Source organism: Eretmochelys imbricata, chromosome 3, assembly GCF_965152235.1.
Source record: "Eretmochelys imbricata isolate rEreImb1 chromosome 3, rEreImb1.hap1, whole genome shotgun sequence".
Classification (NCBI taxonomy): Eukaryota; Metazoa; Chordata; order Testudines; family Cheloniidae; genus Eretmochelys; species Eretmochelys imbricata.
This window is the reverse complement of record NC_135574.1, coordinates 145,251,612-145,275,409: the sequence shown is the minus strand read 5'-3', so window position 1 is coordinate 145,275,409 and position 23,798 is coordinate 145,251,612. Positions and strand designations below refer to the sequence as shown.

Here is a 23,798-nt window from a genome sequence, read left to right as displayed (position 1 = left end):
TTATTACAATTAAGAAAACATATTTCCATCTTTCTCTATGTAGGTCATGACTGTTCAATTCGCTTATGGAACCTTGAAAGCAAAACCTGTATTCAAGAATTTACTGCTCATCGCAAAAAATTTGATGAGTCTATTCATGATGTGGCATTTCACCCATCCAAATGTTATATTGCCAGTGCAGGAGCGGATGCTCTGGCTAAGGTCTTCGTATGACACAGTGCTTCCCTTTCAGCTCTAGGTCTTGTACATTTAACCAGATGCACGAAAGAGAGGAAGACATGAGCAAGGATCTTCATTTCCTACCCTGAAATTAAGAGAACGTTTGTAATGGTTTAGTTTTTGCAGGGTGCTCTTTTCTAAATTAAGGTTTCTTCAGGTTTCTGTGAACTCAGCTGGTGCTGAGAGCTTGGATACTCTGTTTCAAATGTCAGCAAAAGAAATGCTTTTATTTCTGAGGGTGTGAATATTTGTCCAGGCAGGCCTTGGGCGAAACTAGGTCTCTGTATTCTCTGCTAATAAAGTGGGACGCTAGAGGGATGGTCAAGTAAATAGGTGGCCTGAGTGCTGCAGGGAGAGGGGAGGGGAACTTCCAAGTGTTTCTCATCAAGGAATCTTATAAACTGCATACTTTAAATTATGTAACCTAAAAAGGTGACCATTCACATGCCCATTGGGCTACCATATGAATTTCACTTGTTCATCCCTTTGGTATTAATGACTAGATGGTGTTTAGAGGAAAGTAGCTGATAATTAATCTCAGCCCACTTGGCTGCTAGCATAAGATAAATTTGGTTAAAAGGAAAAAATTACTAAATTTTAAAAATTATTAATGCAGTAATGTTTTGTTCAATTTATTATGTTATACAGCAAATATTTAGTTTGCAGAAAATGTATACGTTTTATTAATTTTGTGAAAGAATGTGATAGCAAGTGGCTAGAAGCTTAGGCCATAGTCTAACCACAATTAAGGAGACAGGCTGAAACAGTCTCTATATACTGTAATAAGGGATTTAATTTATTCAAATGTATAATACTGTTTATTGTTGGAGGTCAGGCACAAGAAATTGAAATAAAAGTTCCCACAGCAACCTCTAGCACAGTTTAGCCAACACATCTTCATTTCTTCCCGTTCCTACAAAAAAGGGTGCCACTGTAGATGAAAATCATGATTTCATTTTAAGAATAAACATGGATTCATAGTGCTCTGTGTGAGTCTTGCTATCAGATTAATGCAGTGGGTGCCTTTACAAAGTTCCACCAGTTTTAAAGATTCTACTAGTTCTAGAGAGATTCCCTAACTTTCAAACCGTTGGAACTTTTGAAATGTCCCCCTGTATGGGGCATGCTGTGCCACTGATCTTTAAAGTGCGGTTATGTGAAAAGTGACCGTTTAAAAGCGGCACCTTTTTACTCAGCAGATCTGATCCCTCACTATATTCAGTTTACTATTCAGTATATTTGTTTACTTTCATGACAGAAATAAGTTTGGTGGTTTTTAGTCCTGTTGTCCCTGAAGGGCCATCGCAGGTGAGAAAGAGTAAGGTGGAGTGTATTCTACTGGGAACCATCAGACGTTGTTACCTTTCTGTAAATCCATTTAAGGCAGTGGTGTCCTCAGTTCCACTTGTGGAATGTAATTAGTTCTGCAGATTCTTTATTACTGGTGATGATGTGAGAAGGAAAGAACCCAGCCTGACTCTCAAATCTCAGGTTGAGTTTGGCTAGAAGTTAATAAAGAAATCTTTTCTTGTAAACTGACACTTTGGAAATAGGAGTCATTGAAACACAGTAAACATAGGACACAATGCTATTTTTAGAGTGACTGTTCAGAGCAGAACCACAACTAGGCAGAACTCCCCATTGATTACCATAGGGAGTTCAATGTCACTCTATTGCTTTATGATAAAAAGTTGCCCTGAACTGTTTGAGCCTGCAGTGTATTATATTTAATGCTAAATACCCTGGAATACCTTTTACTGCTCAGCATATTCAGATATTTCAGTTTGTGATACTGATGTACAATATATTTGCATTAAATAACATTAGAATTTTACCACTAAACAGATTACTATAATAACTCAAATTATTTAGTTTTATATGATAAAAAGGGGAAATCTGGCTGCAAAACTGAGCATTCAACTTTGTGAAAAGTCATTTGTGTACTTGACTTGTTCTTTCAGTGTCATTATTTTATTTCTTTTTGGAAAGGAAATTACAAAGATTTATTTGAAAAATTCTAAAAGTTATGTATATTATAGATGTGTATATATATATTGTAAACATGTATTAAATCTGTCTTGTAAGGGAAGACTTCATGGGTGCATTTTAATGTTTTAGTATTAAGAGTTCTCAGTTTGTGTATACAAAGGATGTTGATAAGTATGAAATGAATGTTGTGCTGTTTGCTTACAAAATATAATACATAGTTACAGGTGTTTAGATTGCTGTACATAAAACTAATAGGCCAGCATGCTTGTTTTTAAAGACTGTCATTCTAACTGATTAAAAGTTGAATGTAAGAAAAAGTGGATAGTCAAATGTGAATTGAAAGATGTTCCATTCTTACTGTTGAGCTCTTGCTCAAACTGAAAAGTGAATCTTTTAAAGCTGGCAATAGCTAGAAGATGAGGTGCCTTTAAAAAAACAAATGTAGCCTTACAAAGAGGTTGTGGAGTATATATTTTTGTGCTGGTCTTCATAATTGATGTTAATGTCTTTTTTACTGTATCTGCTCACGTACTTGCGGGACTGCAGGATACTGTGCATGAGCCTGTCAGCTCTTCTGAACATCATCATAGAAGTTAAGGATGGAAAAGACTGTTTAGGCAGTTTAGTTCATCAGCCTGACAAAGTGGGATTGTTACCCTATTGTGCATTTTCATAGTGTTTTGACCAGTGAGGTTTTATATATGTCCCAAATGATTAGGCTTTCATTACTTCCCTTGGAAGACTACTCCAATGCTTAGATATCTCACTATCGGAAAGTTTTACCTGGTATTCAGTCTAAATATTTATTTTCTTAATTTCATCGCATTATTCCAAATTATAGTCCTTTGTACTGAATATTTCCTCTCCATGCTTGGTATTTACACCCTGAAGGTATCTGTAGACGCTTATCATATCCCTTCCTTAATTGTTTCTTAGGCAAGCTATACATGTTAGCTCTTTTCATTTTTTTCCTTACAGGTCAACTCTCTACAACCCCTGATCATTTCAGCCCTTTCAATTTGTCAGTTTATTTCTTCATAACTTGCTGTCCAAAACTGTGAACACACCATTCCAGATGCAGTGCCATCAGTAGCAGTGTAGGGAGGGTCTGTTAACCTCCGTGTTCTGTGATGTGATGCTTCTGCTCACGCAGCCCAAAATTGTACTGGCCTTTTTGCTGCTGTGTCAGATCGCAAACTCAAATCTTAATTGTATCCGCCATCTTCTTTAGACAACTTTCAGCATTATTGCTTCCCAGGTTGTTGTTTCTTCTTTAGTTATGTGCAACTCCTCTCGATTCAATATAGTCTGTAAATTTCGTTAATGTGTATTGGCCACCAATGAAAACATTCATAGGATTGGACCCAACTCTGATCCTTGCAGTATTTCCACTAAAATTTCCATATCCATGATGCGTTACATTCTGCCATTATGCTATTTCCACAACAAGTTCACATGACAATTTTGTAGTGTTATTTCATAGAAATTTCAGTGTAGGTTAACCTGTTACTAATTTTTGTTTTTAGTAAAGTCCAGTTGAAAGGAGAAACTGCAACCCCTTTATCTGGTGAAAATGATCTAATAGGCTTAAACATCCTCCTTTTCACTTCCAATTTACAAAGATAAACCATATGCTATTTTTGTATGGTTATGATTCAGCTAACTAAAATACTTTCTTGTGCAAAAGGATTAGACTCATTTGGGATACACATTGGATTAAGTATTATGGGAAATATTTCCTTCACTTTTATAGTGTCTTAGTCACTGCATTTTTTTTTTTTTGGTACCTTAAAGACAAACCTCTGTGACATGCCAAGTAAAATCCTAATCAGAGTGTTCAAATGTCTTTTTCATTTATATTGTTTATAAAAGTCACCTAGGACTACCATGATTTTCAGATCACATTTAAGTTTAATTCATTCGATAAAAAAACATTTTCTTTAGAAAGGTTTAGAGTAGCCGCCGTGTTAGTCTGTATCCGCAAAAAGAACAGGAATACTTGTGGCACCTTAGAGACTAACAAATTTATTAGAAATAAACTTCATTTCCTATAGTTGTTTTTTAGGGTGCAGTGTGTGATTAAAGTAATGTTACAGCTTAAGTATTCCCAAGCGTAATACGGTTGCGTTACTAAGTGTGTAATTGTTCAGTATTCAGCTTTGTAATTAAACCATAACCATAGATGTAGAAGCTGCAAATTCCACATAAATAAAAACTTGTCCTTTTCAATAAATAAAATCTAAAGTAATTAAACACATACTACTTTCAATACATCAGAGTGAACTCATCCCAAATGTTTCTAATTCTCAGCTACTTTAACCATTTGATTTAGGGAGTTCCACAAACCATGCATTAATGTAAAATACATGCATCATTTTTTGATAGGAGCACTGGATTCCAAGCACGTTACTAGAATCCATCCTAAAGGAAACCAAAAATTCATTAGCAAGCATAAACGTCATATCTCGCATCTTTTTCAAGCACTTCTAAAGACTTTTATGTAATGAATGTCAACTTGTATGAAGTCTGCCTATCACTGATTGCAGGATATTTTAAGACCCAATTTTAAATTCTAAATTTTGCCCTATTGTGCCAAAGTAGAAAGTATAGTTTGGTCAAATAGTAAAACATACACTAGAGAAGGGGCAGCAAGAGATTTGTGGTATCTTATAACAAAATCTTTGAAAATAAAATGGTGTTTTGTTTTAATTTATTTTTCATATATAAGATCCAATCTAACTTTGACACACTCCTCAGAGACTTCAGTGTGACCACACATGAGCTTCAAATTAAGCACATATGTAAGAATTTGCAGTATCAGGCCATAAAGATATTAATAGGTGACTTGTTCTCATGTACTGTGATAGGATTAGAACTTAATCACAAAGGAGGGAGTGCAGGACCAGTTTTCAGCCTTATTTCTGAATGCGCATGATTTTGCGGATTTAGATCACGACCTCAATGTTATATAAATAATTACGGTATTTTTGCATTTAATTCATTATAAACAAGCCATTCCATACAAATAAATGCACTGTCAATGCCATTCTAAGCTTAGCTTTGGAAACTTTGCTTTATTTCCAGTGTGATCACAAGTGTCTTTGCCATTTTACCACATTACTAAATGATGCTACAGCTTTTTATCTTTATTTTGACATGCAAATAAGGTATGAATGGGAACAGTGATTCAAAGATATTTCATGAGTCAGTTTATGAACGTGTATATATTTCAGATAGGTGAAATGGAACTCTTCATTAAATCGGGAAAATACAAAATGGAAATAACTGTGGAAACTAACTACAATACAACATTTAAAAATACATTCTGAAATTTGAGGCTGCTAAATGGAAAATTATTTGGCCACAACTACTAAAAAGGGAAAAATCAGACCATGACATTAAGATAGATGAACATACAGTATTGTTGTTAGAAAAATTTATAATTTGTAACATAGTTAATTCATGTTACCTCTTGGACCTTTCCTGATGGTGAGCTTCAGAGCTACAGTCAAATTAACTACTTCTCTCTTGAGTGGCATAGAGTAACTCTGTAGTAAGGTTTTAGTTTTGTTTTTGTTTTATTTTTTGAAATCTATTGCTCTTCCCTGAGGCAAATGTTTTGGATAGTTCCCCTGTCCCATAAGGAGTTGAGAATTTACCATTTACTCGGACTTTTGTTGTGTATTTTTTTGGCGGAGGCTACACTGAAAAGTGACATAACTTGACTTCTGTGGTATAAATGGATTTAGGTTTATAGAACAACACTGGTAACTATAAATTGCACGTAATCTGCTAATCAAACCCCTTGCAATGTCAGGTACTATTCAGCATGACTAAGGGTAACAATAGTAAGGTAGTAGACAACATTTTTCCCATCAGCCTGCCTGTGGGGTATGTCTACAAACTAGAAAAATGGTAGTTGGAGAGAAACTGAATTTTGAAGGGTGGCCTGACATGAAATGGAAGAAAATGGGGAAAGCTTAGGGGTGGTGAAAAATTAAGGCATGAGCCCGATCAAACCCCTATTTAAGTGATCCTTACTCAGGCAAGTACTCCTGTTCAGTCAATGGGTCTGCTCCTGTTAGTGAACATCTTGCGAAATGATGACTTTTCCTTGTTTACTAACAACTATTTGCTGAAGTAGCCACCTTTTTCATGGTCTTGTTTGTTCTTACCATTTGAATCTCTTCCATAAACTATACTTTCACGGAGCCTTAAAATCCCATCTGTTTTTGACTTCCTGCTTTGGAGGGTGAATTGCATTGATTAAGAGCGACTTCCTGTTTAGACACTTTTCCTGAAGGACAGGTGGGATTTCAGGTCTATAGGACTACAGCATCTGAGTTTTCATTATTTAGAATAAAAAAGATTTTTTGGACCTACTTATTTTTAATTTTAGTTTCTGATTCTAGTGAATTTTCTTATTTTTTTTATCCTACCTGCTGACTTAATTTTGTTGCTTAAAGTCCGTTTGAAGCCTGAGAAGTACTGTACAATGTAAGACCTTACTTTAAGATTCTGTTCTCAGTATAACTCCCTTTGAATGATGCAAGGAGGGTTCTAATCTGGTGTTTGCAGTGTTGTTGTAGTCGTGTTGGTCCCAGGATAGACAAAGGGGCGAGGTAATATCTTTTACTGGACCAACATCTGTGGGTGAAAGAGACATTTTTTTCTTTTCTACTTTTTCTTCAGATCCTGATAAAGTGCGTGGGGTAGCTTGAATGCTTCTTTCTTTCACCCACAGAAGTTGGTCCAGTAAAAGATTTTATCGCACACACCTGGTTTTAATCTCGCTCATTTTCAGTAAAGATACTTTGTTGCCATGGACAAACCAATCCATACTGTAGCTAGATTAAAAAATATGCTTTAATGCAGGTCTCTACTGGAGCTAGTGTGATATTTTTTAAACCAATTTGACGCTGTCTACACTGCCAAGACTTGTTATGACACAGTAAGACCACAACCATGTTTACCCCATGCTTAAGCATGTATTTTAAACTGTTCAAAGCCCTGTGCTGACAAGGCCTAAAAGTCCTGTTTGTTTGCATTCATTCACCTTGAATTCCAAGCTCCCAAAATTACTTGCTCAGAGTCTGAGAAATCCTTGGTCCTAGCACCAGAGTCTTAAGCTGAAAGGTTAAAAAAAGAATTACACAGCTGGATTTGTACTTTTCTAAAAGGAAAGGGATAATTTCTTGCCAAACCAAATAGATTCATTACTTTTGTGGCTTACTTACTAAAAGCAGCCAAAAATATTGTATAAGGGATAAATGATGGACTTCAGGCTGACATTTTTCCATTAAGAATTTATTTTTATATTCTATCTTTCATTGAAATTGTGGTCGTTACATGTAGTTTGTTTTTTCAAATGTAGAGCTCCCAAAATTATGTTATTTCATCTCAGTCAAGCATTTACAACAAACATAAACAGATTTCAGGGATATCGCTTCAGCATTAGCAATCTGGAGCAATTTACTTTTGAAAATACAAAAAGAGTATGTTAACAAGTAACATTTTGTAGCTTTGGCGCCTGAGTGGATTGACAGGGAGTCTTGTACTACATGCAGTGGTTTCCTTAAATCATGCATCTCAGCAACTTGTAGAAGAATACAGGATGATAAAACTATTATTCAGTGTAATATTTTCTATTAACTATAGGTATAATAACTTCTTAACATGGATATTCATGTTCAGCACTGCTTGCAGTGTATTTTGCATTAATATCTTCAGTTGGTTTTTTAAAGAGGCACTCAAGTTAAAACAGTCTTTCAAAGAAATTTCTTTGCCTCTGGAACTAATACTACTCATAGTTAAAACTGAAGTAATTTTAAATATGTTTCACTATTAATGCAGTTTGTTTCTTGTTTTGATTCTTGTACTTCATTTTTTTCCTAAAACAAAAACTATATTTGGGACCAAAGCCATCTGGTAATGCCCCTTTTAAAATATAGATAGGATTGCCAATTTTGGCTGACCATATTCCTGGAAGTTTGCTCACATGACATAATCTTTCATTCAAGATTAATTTTTAATTTCTGGAAACTCCAGGTCAATCCTGGAGGGTTGGCAACCCAGATTACAGGTGGTGACTACAAAATATTAGTGACTATAGCTGTCACATTCCTAAATCTGTACTTTGTGTAGCTCCTATGAAAGTTGAAGTGAAAGGGTGCAAGAGTAATGTGGGAAACACATCCTTGAAAACAATTAACAAGGAGAAAGATTGAGCATGCATGTTACTTTGGGGTTCTTATGTTGCGCACTTGTGAGTGTCCTGAATGACTACTTTGGTGTAACAGTATCAGACTGCAGGTGCTTTGTGAAATGGTGGCTCAGATGGAAAATATCTATTTGTTGAGTAATTCTGTTGGCTTGTCAATTTGTGTCTATGGTTTAGTATGAGATTATATAAAAGTTATAACCATGCTGATTTGGTGGTATATGCTACTCTTTTGTACACAGTGAATTAATTATTTTAAAAGTGATATATCCATTTTTTAAATTTGCAAAGTAACTAGTTCTCCCAATAATAAGAATCCATAAATTGCAAATGTTCTATAATTTCAAAAGGATTTTGCATTCATTGGGGAAAATCTAACTGCTTGTGTTAATCCCTACAAAATTTGAGATGCTTTTACCGTCAAACAGACCGGAAGTTTTTTGTATTAGAATGAAAGCATTGTATTATCAGTTAAAAGTTTAATATTGTGTCAGAGTTTCAGAATTCATTTTCAGAATCCTAGACATACATACAAAACTGCAAAATTTGAAAAGTCACAGGGCAGTCGTTTAAAACCTATTTGTGTATTTTGGGACATCTCAATAGGAGCTCTCTAATTTTTCTGTTTTTATGAACTGCAATGAAACTATTGGTTGTGGAACGTATGGGGTCAATTGTGTTTAAAGTTACGTTTGCTTGTCTGATAAGCCAAGTATGTCATTAAAATTATATAGATCTGCTTATATTGATGTGCAATTTAAAATGAGATAACATTGAGGTAATCATGTAGGTATTTATATTGATATGGCAGTAGTGAAGTGGGATATCTGTATACTGTACCCACATTCTGGCCTGAGCAAAATCACATGGACTTCCAGAAATAAGCAATGGTTTTTAAGAGCAGCTTTATTTAATGTTGCAGCAGCAAGTAAATGTTATTTGTACCATATACTTGTACATGTAAATTGGGTGCTAATAAATACTATTTTTCAACATTTTGTAGTGTCCATATTTTTGCCTCATAAGAAATATATAAGCATATAGAGTGTGGGGACACCCCAAAAGAGCCCTACAGATGTATATTAGCACATTCCATTGTGGGCCATGTTAGTATCGTCTGAATTTTCCTTTTAAATTTGGCCTTTACAAAAGCAGTTCTTCTATTCCTGGGCCAAATATTATCTCCCTTTCCATTCTTTGTACTTGGTCTACATTTCCATATGCTGTTGTTTATGACTATGCCATCTTGACATCAGTGGCACCGTACCACTGATGCAATCTTAATGCACACAGCGATTAGTGTCTTCACTGGGAGTTAGAGACACATTATTCCAATAGAGTAAATGCCTTTGTGTTGGGGGTTGATTATCACAGAGTGATGCAGTGATCTTGGGAGTAAGACAATGTGCTTCAACCTTACTTTCTCTAACATAAACAGACAGTAGCATGTACAATTTAAAAACGTGTACACACAATTCTTCCCCTGTGGAGAGGATGATAGAGAATGAATCACACAGGACAGAGGTCAGTCATGTTGCTTAATGCACTACTGGCAGATGCTCAGTGAAAGGATGGTATAAAACTCTGTATGTAATTGAACAGAAAAACTTGTTAGCAAACACATCCTGTTTCCTCTGAGTTCAGAGTAGGATAGAGAAGAGCCCGAGCCTCCTTTCAGTGGCTGGGAGAATTGTCACTTTTCCCAATCCCCTCCACTGTAGGAAAACAGGAATTGCTAGAATGGAACAAAGGTGTGTCTAGTCCTATCCTGTCTCCAGCAATGGCCAGTATCCGATGTTTCAGTGGAAAGTGTAAAATGCTCTTATGTACAATTTAGCAGTAACCTGCCTACATGGGGAAGTTTCTTCCAAAGCCAACTACAAACTGTCAGAGTGTTATGAACTGAAGCATAAGGGTTTATATCCCTTATTAATGGTTGTAGTAGGTGCATAGTCTTATTGGTCATGAGAACAAAAAATGCCATTAATGTTAAGGTTGGTAGTAAGTATGTGTATGCAATGGAAATTTTAAAAGTATGGAACAAAAATTATCTCTCTTTTTAATAATTGCAGGATTAAAAGTTAATCTAGACAATGTTTAGTAGACCACAGAAAGAGGGATGAACTGCTGTAGAAGCAGGAAGAGCATACCCACCTATCCTGCCCTTCAGTATGACTAAGAGCTAGTTGTAAACAATGTGGCTGGGACATTGCTAAATCTGTAATGTCCCCCCAAGGCTCGGTCCTGTCACTTGTTCTGTTTAACAAGTAGGTACAGCTACATGGGGAGAATGAGACTTTATGGGCTATAAATAATGCCATCAGCCATGTAGATGATTCATCAAGCATAGACAGTTTTGTACCACTGCTGTCCCACTGCCTGGTACATTTAAGAACCTGAATGAAAAATAGCTGGCTCAAGTTCTGTCCAGAAATGAGAGAACTGATGCTAATAGGCAGAGGGAAGTTGTTTAAGGAGCTAGCAGTTACTGTGATCTTGCTCTTGAGAGAGAGAGTGTCCATTTTATGGCTTAAGGTGATGCACAGCCTGGAAGTCCTCCCCCTTCCCCTCCCCACTATTTTGGGTGCTCGGATAGCAGCAGTAATGAGGAATGCTTTCTTTCCACTTAGGCTGGGCAGGAGACTCTGGACGTGGACCTGGCTATGGTGATCCATGCTTTAGTGACATGAAAAAAGGACTTTCTCATGGCCCCTATTGGGCTAGCTACTTCCAAAAGCTTCCCTGATCACTGGGAATGTATTACTCCAATATTTCATACAATGCAAGAGCTGCAATGAGCATGGAGAAGGGAAAATGGGTCTGCCCGTCTCTTACAGGAGCAGCAAATGTGGGGATCTTTTCCCAAATATGAAAGCAGTGAATAGGGAATACGAAGGCCCCCCATCTGAAAGCTTACCGCCAGCCTTGGTAGCTGAATCCCCACAGAGCAACGGCAATATGGGGTCTCCTCCCCATTCCAGCCAGCCACCCAAGTGGTCACTGCAGGGCAGTGGGCCACTGGCCAAAGGGGTAGTGGGGAGTCCCAGCCCATCCAATATCTCCAACCCCACTTCCTGGTCCATGTGGAAGGCAGTGGTGGATCCACCATCATTTCCCTCCGCACAAAGTCCAAGGGAGGCAGTAAGGAATCTGCACTTCTGGCCCAGCAGTGGCTTCTCCACCCAGGCTGCACGCTACAGGAATTGAAAGGAAGGGGTATTTTGTGGGGCAGTGACGCAGCCTGCTCCACATGCCTTGAGCTGTATGGGACGTCACTCTCATGGGCCCCAGGCACAGAACCACTTCTGCCCAGAGCCAACTGTGCCCATAGTACACGCACACCACTCCTTTTAGTCTTGCACAGACCTCCCTCCACCTGAAGCACACACTGGGATTGTATTCTAATAAGAGGGCTTGAATCTACCCTATCCCTCTTATTAAGATCATCTTGGTTTCATATCAAGTATTTGCTGTGGCAAGTCCTGGTGGGGGACATGAGGTATTAGGTGAGTGTGGCTGGTGTGCATGGGAAGGGGGAGCAGCAGGTACCCCTGTGCCGTCCATAGGAACAGGTTAGTATCCCTTTAAAAAGTTGGTGAGCTTTTCAGTGGCACTCACCATGGTGGTAGAAGCCACCGGCAGTCAGGCAGACCAGATGTATGCTATAGTGAGGCCTTGCGTGTGTGCATGTGATTAGTAAACACATCTATTGGGACCAAGCTATTCCCAGGTGATTTCTTTATGTTCTGGGAGATCGTCTGTCTAGCTGCTGTGGCACCTAATGCTGCTTAGCCCACCAGTTGCTATTGTGTACTCAGTGAGCCCAGTCAGCAAGGCTGCAGAAAGCATATATATCACTAAGGTACTGGTTACATGTATGAGTTATGATCTCTAGTGGCTAGCTCACAAAAGGATAAGGAGCTGCTGCTATCAGCTAAGGGAGTTTTCCTTCAGATCAAATGACAGAGCCTGTGCTTTTGGAGCTGAGAGACTAAGGGCTAGATTTTTAAAGGTAGTTAGGTGACTTAATGGGAGTTAGATACCTAAATATCTTCGACAACTGGCCCTGAGGCTCTTATCCCAGCTCTACATGGGTGTCTAGTTTATCTAGTAACACTTAGCTTTTAGCCATACACGGTTTCATTGCAGCAATGGAGTCAAATGTGTCATAGCCACCAACTCGGAAACCATGGGGGTTTCCGCACCATTCAGGTCTCGGAGGTCCACAGCTTTCATACTGATGTGTCCTAAAGATCCTCAGGCGCTATGTGAGACATGTTTCACCCCTTGTTCCCTCTGTCCTGACATCAACCTCCATCTCAGGTGCTGCGTATCAAATTCTGCTAGTTTACACTGCTTGGAGTTGACTTCCCCTTCCATGGATCTTTGCAAGATTTGCAGTAATTCAGCCAGGTATGTTCAACATAAAAGCACAGAAACCTTTTTATTTTAACACCATAGGTCTTGCTGACTTTGATGGTGTCTCTATTTTTAGGAAACCCCTATTTGCATTTTAAAAACTAAAATGCAGTAACAATATTTGGATGTACAGTTTTTAAAATAGTCTTCAATATGCAAGCTGTACTGCATACACCTTTTATGTTTTTTATTGCAAAAGGTTTAGCAACTTGTATTATGAAAAGCTCTTAAAGTAGCTCAGATGTGTTACAAAAGGAACTCTGCTTTCTTCACAAACAAATATACAAGAAAAAAAACTTTTTATGAGACGGTTTACAGATAACTTACTATCCCATGTTTTAACAAAACATTCTTTGCAGGGGCTTTTCCACAGATGACCTGTACTTTGGTTGCTGTCCAAGGTAAATGTTTTTTAATGTATAACAGGATATATTCTACACTTCTTCTATGCACTGGATTCCCATTGATATCAGTGGTAATTCCACAACTGTAGAATAAGCCCTTATCTTTTTATTTACAGTGTTTATGAAAAAGATACTTAAAATGAGACATTAAAAACAAAACCAAAAATCACTTTTGGGGATTCTGACAATTTAAGGATCACTTCAAAGACTTAGGCAATGAAATTCTCGTGACATTCAGTCACCATACAAAACAGTTGTTCAATAAGTTTATGGTTTGGGTTTTTTTAAGTGGTTTACCTTGTTGCCTTTTGAAAAATAATCTTGCATGCTTGATATGGAGGATGGTCACTGAACTTTTACACATAAGTGAAGAGCATTTGAAAACCACCATGGTAAATGCTTATCAAGTTTGCTATTTTTTAAGATTAAAATGTTCAAAGAAATGAAAATATGTCCTAATGCATGCAAATTTGCCCTTATTGCTCCTAACTTCATATTCCCATGTTAGACCCCCTGCGCAAAACTGGTCTACTCAGGGTTTATGAATGGTGTCAGAATTCGGGCCAGTGAGGGTACAAAGTGTCTTTGAAGTGTGTGTGTTTTGCTGATGGAAGGCTGCAAAACCTCATCAATGCAATAACTTGATAATCTCCTTGTTCTACTAATTCTATCTCAGGGTATCTGTATTGTGAAGTAATGCATGCCTACAAGCAATCACTCCAGATTGGCACAGATCCCTTCACCTCTGTCTCTGATTAAATGATTTCTTTTGGCTAATTAGGGTTGGAAGGATTGTATTTCTAATGATGTTTTTGAGTAGTAATTAATTTGAATGACATGTTTGCATTCAGATCCTGTTATTTATTCAAAGTGTAGTAGCTAGGAGAATTGAGCCACAAAAACTCATTTAATATTTCATCATTAATTTCTTACCCTTTCCTCCCGCCCCCCGGGCATTGTGGACTACAAATTCCAATATCCAGGGAAGTTCATGAACAGTCTTGTTTCTCTCAAGTAATATTTAACTCTTCTCACCTTTCCCTCCATGAACTGTGATAAACAATGAACATATATTATCAAGTTTTAGTGGGTGAAAAAAATAGATGCCAGCTGACACCAATTAAAGCCCAAGTCTTTCAAGACTTTAGTAATATATCACTTCTGGCACCATTTGCTGAAGATTAGTTCCTCATTTAAGAAGGCAGTATCATAATAGTATAATTGGCTTGGTCAAGCACAATTGACCAATTGACAAGCATACTCTGTGAACCAACAGACACAAAACCAACCCCAAATACTTCATCTACAGTGTGTGTTTCTACCATTGGGAAGTCCTGCTTTTGCCAATGTATAATACCCAATAATACAGTCAGACTGTGTTTCTCTTAAATCCTTAACAAAACAACTCTAGAACAGTCTTTTCTCTTCATGCTATTGATCTCCATCCATACATCAGGGTGAAACCTAAAAGAGGAATGATTTGGTGATAATGCAGTGGTTCTCAAACTTTTTTCTTATTGTGTACCACTTAAGACAGAGGCCCTTCCAATGGTATCTCCTCCTTGAGCCCAGACCCTTCTTGCAGTAACTATCGTGTTTGGACACGGACAATAGGACAACGTTAAGAGGAAAAGATTTTAAATAAACTCCCTCTAATGCAATGGGTGGGGATTCTGGATTCCATGTTCCTGATTTTGTATGTACACCAGCTGCTTCCTCTCCATAGGTGCAGAACTTCATTAAGTTCAGTAAATGCCTGTAGACCCCACTGCTCTAATCTATCCAGGTCACTTTGCAGTTTGGCTCTTTCTCCTGTTAGTATCTATCAGCTTGAAATTATACCAAATGAAAACCTGTCAGAGAGACATAAAACAGCTGTCCAAGGTTTAAAACAAAGGTGTTCTGGATTTTGTTGGAAAGCATCTCTGGAAACCCTGAGAGTCCTGGTCTGGACAACAACTAGCAGGAAGCATCACTGCTAGAAGACAGAGATGCTTCACCACTCTGATAGACACAGCTTGGTCTCTAACCGGCAGTATTCCACAGATCACCAGTGGTCCACACACCACAGTTTGAGAAGCACTGTGACAGAGAATGTCTTTAAAGAGAGCTTCTGCAATACACAAAGGCCAAATGAAAATGTCCCTGGGATCTACACTGAAAAACCTTTTCAAACCTCTCTTCTGGAAACAAATTTTCAATCTACAACGCTGAGTCACTTGATTTATCTTTTCAAGGGTTGTAACTGTCTTTGTCTATCCAACCAAGTCAGAGTTTTGAAGCCAGAAAAAAAGGTAAAATAAAAATGCTTGTCTACACAGAGCTTTATCATGCATAGGGAATAGAGCTGAAATCAGCTTTGTTAACTGAAAAATGCCAGAGAATAACTCTTCTAGTATTTCTTGGACTCATAGCTGGCATTACTTGTATAGCATTTTGTGTATCTCCTGCATGACACCCAGTGACCCAGCGTTAGTATAATGCTTTGCCTACTTTCATCAGTTCCGGGGCTGTGAATTAAACTCTGTACAAATGTTCTGGATGATCCTAGGAACGAATCTGTAGAGGTGGTCAAATTCATCCACGAAGAAGGAATGCTCTTTATCCGGGTCTGTTGCAATGGCTTCCAGTTCATCCTGGGCTGCCCATGCAATTCCAACGGAATAAGCTATGACCTCTGAAAAGACAACCAGTGTTTAAAATGGCCAGGTGTGTTTTGAAATTAATTTTACAAAACCTGCTCCCACAATAAATGTGATGTTCAGGGCATAAAATGAAGGGATCAGACTCTGGGCTGTGGCTTCTGAGAGACATTATAGAAGGTGCAGCCAATGGGCTGCTCTTATGTACAGCAGGCTCTGAAACTGAGTGTTACAGTTAATGTCCCTCCCACCCTCAATACAATGCCTACACTGGGGTCTCTGAAAGGAGCTGCATAGACTCACATACATCAGACCTATGTTTCTTCTGTGCCAGGAAAATTCTCCATGTCCCATTGCCGCTTATTTTACGGCCTCTATGTGAGCGTCCAACAATAACTGAACCACTTATACAGGCTGCGGTGTGAAGGGCAGTGTCAGCCCTGAAGAATAGGTCTTGCCAATGGCAGAAAGGTGTCAGACAGTAGTAAGCTGTTGCCTGAAAGCCTGGCACAGAATGTGTTTGAACATCCTACACTGAAAGCAAAAGTGAGCTTCATACACACACTTCTTGTATCTGTAGGCCTACAGAAACCCATTGAGCACTGTAATGTGTGAGATACATCCTGTCTGACAAATCTGACTACACTATTTTCTTACAGGCTTCCCATCCATTTACTCACCCACCTTCATCTTGATTAGCTCTAACAAGGCTATAGCTTAGGGTGGTGAGCTGCCCAAAAGTCCATCTACTGCCATAGTGCAATGACCACTCTAACTGCCTTAGCTCCATACATGTTAAGCTACTGTATATAGGTGGAGTGGGCCACCGCAGCAGAAGATAGCAGTAGTTTACCATTTTGATGAGCTGTCATGGCTGGCACTCTGACATCATCATAAGACCTGCCATCTGTAATGAGAACCATTATCTTCCTCTTGTTGGGTTTGGATTTGCTGAAGAGCTGTTTAGAGGCATAGTTGATGGCTGCTCCAGTGCTGGTCCCTCCACTCCAGTAGTTGATTCGCTTAATAGCATTCAGAACATCTTGCTTAGTGCTGTGTTTGTCAAATCCAAACTCCAGCCTCTGCTCATAGGTGTACTGCACAGCTCCAATACGGGTGTCGGTGTCCGAAATCTCAAATTCTTTGCTTATGTTGGCTACAAATTGGAGGACAGTGCGGAAATTGCCAGTGCCAACGCTGCTGGAACCATCAATTACAAAGCCAATGTCAGCTGAATTTAGACACGTCTTGCTGCAAGCCAGCCGAGCGGTGTCACAGACCCGTTTCACCAAGGTCTGGACTACCTTGCGTAGGTTGAACCAGCTTGGCACGTTAATGGAATAGAAGCCATTTGTTCTGCATACAGCCTGCAGAAAGATGCAAATACAAAAGTAAAAAGGCACTTATTGGGCATAATGTGGATTTAGTTTAATTACACAATCAAATTCTGCTGCCTTTCTGAGAAAAATCTATATCTCATATAAAGTGTGTTCAACTAAAGCACTAGACATCCTGCCCTGGCATTTATAAAATATGCGATGGAGCTGTCAATGTAAACTGTCAGAATTCAATTCACTATGAAATTCCACCACCCTCTGAATTTGGTTTTGTACACAGGTTATTTCAGAGTTAGGCCAAGTGTCAAAACTACAAATTCATTTTCATATATCTTCATTTAGTTCAGAGTTATACTCTGTACAAAGTGGCCTTCTTTTGGAGTTCCTTGTTTGACTGGCAATGGCTCCAGATCACATCATCTCCAGTTAAAAGTAAAAAGATGAGGTTTTGTCCACCTGTCAGTCCTGCAAATTCGACATGGTACCTGAGAGTCAAGCTGGGTTCTTTCTGGCTCATGCCATCCCAACGAGAAATCAGGATCATGAAACAGAAATGTGGCAACAGACAAATGTTGGTGATGCATAAACTAAAGGAGAATCCGCCATGGTTGTGTTGGCTCCCCAGTGCAGTGGAAGCAAAATTTCTTACATTTTTACAGCTTAGTCAGTAACTTAAGCAGTTCTGACTCTGAATGCGCATAGGGAGCAGGTGGGGGGAAGCTCTTCCAGACCTAACAAGAGGAGTTGGGAACTTGTGGTGAAGGAATGGATTGCTGGCTGGCTGGCTGGCTGGGGGCAGGGAGAGAGGAGGCTGGAATGTGGAGTATGTTGTAGGTAGGAGAGGTAGATTCAGAATTGTTTTAAATGTAAAATCTTTAAGATGTTCCAACTAACTTGTTGAGGTCATTTGATGAGCCAGATTGTGTGTCTGCTCTTCATCATCTACCTGAAAAGAGGGTTCAACTGTTTCTGTAGTAGTGTCCTCCCCGGTACATTTGGTGTCAGCAAATCTATCTCACAACAGCTCTAAGTTAGTTCTGTACACATCGGTTTAGGCTTCACGTCATAGCCTCACCATGTTTATTTTCTTCTACCTTGCTGCTCTTTTTATGTTCTGATGCTGCCATATACAGCCACAAGATAAAGTCATAGAATCATAGGACTGGCAGGCATCTCGAAAGGTCATCTAGTCCAGCCCCCTGAACTCATGGCAGGACGAAGTATTATCTAGACCATTCCTGACAGGTGTTTGTCCAACCTGGTCTTAAAAATTTCCAAGGACAGAGATTCCACAAGCTCCCTAGGCAATTTATTCCAGTGCTTAATCACCCTGACAGTTGGGAAGTTTTTCCTAATGTCCAACCTAAACTGCCCTTGCTGCAATTTAACCACCCTTGCACCTCTTGCTTTTTGTCCTAGACTCAGAGGTTAAGGAGAACACTTTTTTCCCCTCCTCCTTGTAACAACCTTTTATGTACTTGAAAACTATTATCAGGTCCCCACTCAATCTTCTCTTCTCCAACCTAAACAAACCCACATTTTTCATAGGTCATGTTTTCTAGACCTTTAATCATTTTTGTTGCTCTTCTCTGGACTTTCTCCAGTTTGTCCACATCTTTCCTGAAATGTGGCGCCGAGAACTGGACACAATACTCCAGTTGAGGCCTAATCAGTGCAGAGTAGAGTGGAAGAATTACTTCTTGTGTCTTGCTTACAACACTTCTGCTAATACATCCCAGAATGATGTTTGGTTTGCCAGCTTTGCCTTCCTGTTTGGGCCCTCTGCTCTCTATCTTCCATGCTGGCTCTGGCAGGGTCACAGAGCCTCACTGTAGTTTTGCCCTTTCAAAAAATAAATGAAAACAAGACTATAAGCCAATGAAATGCATCCTGGAGACAGCCCAGCTAATGCCATTAAGGAAATGTATTTCATGGCACAGTGACAGTGGAAAGTGCACAAAATCATCTTGCGGGGTGGCTCAGAGAACAAGTTGCTTTCTGAAAATATTTCTAACTTCCACCCTGCTTCCTGAACCCTGGCTGATCTGGCATATCACACCTCATGTCACAGCTTCATGCCAATTGGCCCTGCAGTACTTTTTAAATTGACATGAGTATTGGCTGCCTATCTGAAATGGTTTAAGACTAGACCACCATAGGGTAGATTGTAGGGATTCACTCTTATTCCAAGCATAACCAGAAGTTTCATCTATTTATAACACAGCAATGGAGACAACATACCTATCCTGATTAGCTGAATAATTAGTATGTGCCCATGTGTTATGATTTCTCATTTAGACGTTTGTGGCTTTTATTTTGTTCTGTTGAAGAAATCTCACAAAAGCAGGCTGAGCTCCAGGTGTCTTCGGTATATGTAGTATTTTTAGGTTGCACCAAGTATCTATCAGTCTCTGTGGTACCCAGGTGCAATGACTTTTATAAGAACCAAATAGCACCACAGGAATGGGATGATGTTTCTTCAAGGATGTGTGGGCTTTCCTGACAGACCTAGGTAGATACAGTCCTGGAGACTTAATATTCCAGCTGTTTGCAGGAAGGGAGTAGATTTTAAACAAAACTACTATTTCTGTCTCTCTCAGGAATCTATATGGCTCTTATTACTGTACTACGTGTGAGCACCCCACAATCTCATGTATTTATCTATCCTCACAATGCACCTGTGAGGTAGACAAGTAGTAGTATTTCCATGTTACGAATGGGGACTAAGGCACAGAATTAGGTTTTGCATGCAGCCTGAACATAGGTACCTAACTCTGTAAGAGGAGAGGGGCTTAGGACACCCCCCCCGCAGTGATATATCTCCCATTGGCTAGTTTAGGCTACTCCCTGCATAGCTTTCTGGCTGTTGTTGATCCCACCCTGAGGTGTCTCTCTCTCCCCATTCATTGTATAAAGAGAGTCGGCACCTAAATCAGGAATTGTGGATCCCATTGTTAGTCCAGTGATTTTCTAGGTGCCTAAAAGCTAGGCATTGTGATGCTGGGCATTGTAATGCTTAAGTCCATTTGTGGATCCAGGCCAGAGAGTCTAAGGGTATGTCTACACTGGCAGAGTTACAGCGCCACTCAGAGAGCGCTGAAGGGAAACCGCTGTTGTGTGTTCACACTGTCAGCTGCCTGCGCAATAGCATGTTCACACTTTTGGCACTTGCAGCATTATTAGGAGCAGTGCACTCTGGGTAGCTATCCCACAGAGCACCTCTTTCTCTTCTTCCAATAAGAGTTGTGGGAAGGCAGAGGGAGTCACGGGGCATCCTGGGTCCTGTCCCAATGCCCTGTGATGCATTGCTTCGGATCCCAGCAATCCCTGTGCTTCCGTCTGCATTTGGCGCCATCTTTCAACGGTTTGTGTACTGCGTGCCCTGCCTCTTCGGTCTGCAGGAATGGATCCCGCACTATTGACCAATATGCTGCTTGCTCTGACCAACACGTCATGAGCGGCCATGGAGTTATTCTTTAAACTACAAAGGCAAGAGGAGTGTGACATTGATCTCACCACGCGTAGTAACTATGACACAAGATTGCTTGTGGCATTCCCAGAGGTGCTGACCACAGTGGAACACTGCTTTTGGGCTTGGGGAAATGAGCACTGAGTGGTGGGATCGCATCGTCATGCATGTCTGGGACAATGAGCAGAACATTCGGATGAGGAAAGCCACATTCATGGGATTGTGCGATGAGCTCGCCCCAGCCCTGCGGCACAAGGACACGAGAATGAGAGCTGCCCTGCCATTGGAGCAACACGTGGCGATTGCACTGTGGAAGCTGGCTTCTCCAGACTGCTACGGCTTGGTCACTAACCAGTTCAGAGTGGGAAAGTTGACCGTTGGACTTGTGTTGATGGAAGTGTGCAGGGCCATTAATCGCATCCTGCTCTGAAAGACTGTGACTCTGGGCAATGTGCATGACATTGCGGATGACTTTGCACAAATGGGATTCCCTAACTGCAGGGGTGCGATAGATGGCCCACATATTCCAATTTTGGCACCAGACCACCTAGCCACCGAGTACATTAATGGCAAGGGGTATTTCTCAATGGTTCTCCAGGCGTTTGTGGATCACCGTGGGCGTTTCACGGACATTAACACAGGCTGGTCCAGAAAGGTGCATGACACATGCATCTTTCGGAACAGTGGCCTGTTGAGGAAGCTGCATGCAGGGACTTCCTTCCCAGACCAGAAGTCTGGTAGGGGATGTTAAAATGCTCATTGTGATCCTGGGAGACCCTGCCGATCCCTTAATGCTGTGGCTTATGAAGCCATATACAGGGAACCCTGATAGCAGCAAGGAGCAGTTCAGTGAGCAAGTGCAGAATGACTTGTGTGCTTTTGGATGTTTAAAGGCCTGCTGTTGCTGCCTATATGGGAGGCTGGACCTGGCCGATGACACTATTCCATGCTGATAGCCGTGTGATGTACGCTCCATAATATTTGAGAAGGGAAGAGTGAAAGCTTCACTCAGGGCTGGATCACTGAGGCTCGTAGTTGCTCCGTTTGCAGTGCTAGCAGCGTCTGGAGTGTCCGCTTGGTGCTCCATAACATTTAAGAGCTGCGGTTTGGCTTCGTTCTGTTGCACCGCATTCTCCTTTAGGTCCCTCTTCTCGCTGTCCTGCTACTCCTTCAACTCTTGTTTTTCGGCCGCGGAGTGCATCGTGATGTCACGCAGAAAGTCCTCTTTATTTCTTCGGGGCCACTTTGTAATTCTGCGCAGCCTTTCAGCCGGCAATAACAAAGAGAGAGGCTGGGCTCCCAAGGTCATATCCGTGAAGCCAAAATGCAACATTTCACAGAACCAGTATTGTCTGCAACACACAGCCCACTGATCTAAACCACAGCCTCTATTCACATATCTATAACTAATTAGCTGACCCCAGGCAAGCACACATGAGGCACAGGGCCCCCAAAATGGTGAGTAACTGTAGGGGCAGGGGAAATCAGTGTTTCAGGACCATACTGTACATGGGGCAGGTGGCTCTGGGGGACAGCCAGCACTGTGGGGGGGGGAGAGCCAGCACTGTGGGGGGGCCTTATAATCATTACTGTCCCCACATTTTCCACAGGCTGTGTTCATTATGGAAGATATCTCACTGCTAAGGGTGAGCATGGAATCAAAGGAGGGTCTTCTCCAAGACTGCAGCTTCTGCCCATGTGCAGAAATAGTACTTCCTGTCCCCAGTGACGGCACAGGGGTGCGGGAAAGTTACCCTTAATGGGGGCAAGAAACAAAGCAGCTCTGCCAAAGAACCTGTGGCCGGGGATTGCCCAGTATCTCCCTGAGAGTTTCCTGGAGCTCTGAGGCAGATTCCTGTGACGTGAGGGAGTCCATCAACATCCTGTTCTACTGCTTGGCCTAGGCATGTGGTGGTACGTGCAACATACAGACACAAGCAGTGGTGAGCTGGAGCCGGTTCCCACCGGCTCGCTAGAATCGGTTGTTAAATTTAGAAGCCCTGTTAGAACTGGTGGTTCTGCGAGGGACAACAGGTTCTAAAAGAGCTTCTAAATTTAACCGGTCAAAAGTGGCGCCGACTCCATGGGTGCATTCACAGAGGTGCTGACCACTGACCACAGTGAAACGCTGCTTTTGGGCTTGGGGAAACCAGCACTGAGTGGTGGGATCGCATTGTCATGCATGTCTGTAACAATGAGCAGTGGCTGCAGAACATTCGGATGAGCACCCAAGGGGAAAATTTGGTGGGTGCAGAGCACCCACCGGCAGCCTCCTCTGCTCCGCCTCCTCCCCTAAGTGTGCCGGGGTTGGGGGTGGGCAACAACCCCCTTGTGCGGTGAGGAGGGAACCAGTTAAGATTTTGGCAGCTCATCACTGGACACAAGCCAGCTTTCTGCCTCCCACTCCCCCCCCCCAACAGCTTGCTTCAGTGATTCCCAAAATCAAAGTCACTTACAAGGGTCCTCCTCTACTGATTGCGCTTTGCCAAGATCTGACAGCTGTGACTGGCTAGGCTCCCCCGGGGTAGAAAATAGCTCCAGCCTGCATGCATCTCTGACCTCCGAGTCATCCTCTGCCTCTGGGTCCCCTTCCCCGTCCACATCCTTGTCCAAGATTTCCTCCTCCTGCTCGGTCCGCTCTCGACTGGCACGCGAGCTACTGAAGTATCCACAGTGGTGGTGGGGTCGCCACCGCATATGGCGTCCAGCTCTTTGTAGAACCGGCCACTCGTGGGCGCAGCACCAGAGCGGCAGTTTGCCTCCCACGCCGTGTGGTGGGCGTTCCGCAGCTCCTGCACTGCAGCGTGTCCCGGTCATGGCCCCTTTCTGTCATGCATCGTGAAATCTGTCTATAGGTATCATAATTCCTACGGCTGGAGCGCAGCTGGGACTGGACAGCCTCCTCGCCCCAAATGCTGATGAGGTCCAGCCGCTCGGCGTTGCTCCAAGCCTGGTGCGTGGAGCTGCATGGTCACCTGGAGAGATGCGCTGAGACCACTGCCGGCGTCACCGAGCAAACAGGAAGGGGACTTTCAGAATTCCCAAGGAATTTACGGGGTGGGGATGACGCTTGGTCACCTGAGGGCAGGGCAGTCAAGT

At 41.2% G+C, this 23,798-nt stretch overlaps 2 protein-coding genes across 2 annotated transcripts in view; one reads left to right on the top strand and one right to left on the bottom strand.

Annotated features, from left to right (window-relative positions):
* STRN (striatin) overlaps nucleotides 1-9,421 on the top strand; it is a 110,227-nt gene extending 100,806 nt beyond the window's left edge. Inside the window, exon 18 of the mRNA XM_077813534.1 lies at nucleotides 44-9,421. Within this exon, the coding sequence (XP_077669660.1) occupies nucleotides 44-213 (170 nt within the window). The 3' untranslated portion in view covers nucleotides 214-9,421. The remainder of the gene's footprint in view (nucleotides 1-43) is intronic.
* Nucleotides 9,422-15,749: 6,328 nt separating this feature from the next.
* Nucleotides 15,750-23,798, bottom strand: part of VIT (vitrin) — a 58,324-nt gene continuing 50,275 nt past the window's right edge. The window contains exons 17-18 of the mRNA XM_077811886.1: nucleotides 16,747-17,260; nucleotides 15,750-15,928 (exon numbers count right to left, since the gene is read on the bottom strand). Of these exons, the coding sequence (XP_077668012.1) occupies nucleotides 15,750-15,928; nucleotides 16,747-17,260 (693 nt within the window). The remainder of the gene's footprint in view (nucleotides 15,929-16,746; nucleotides 17,261-23,798) is intronic.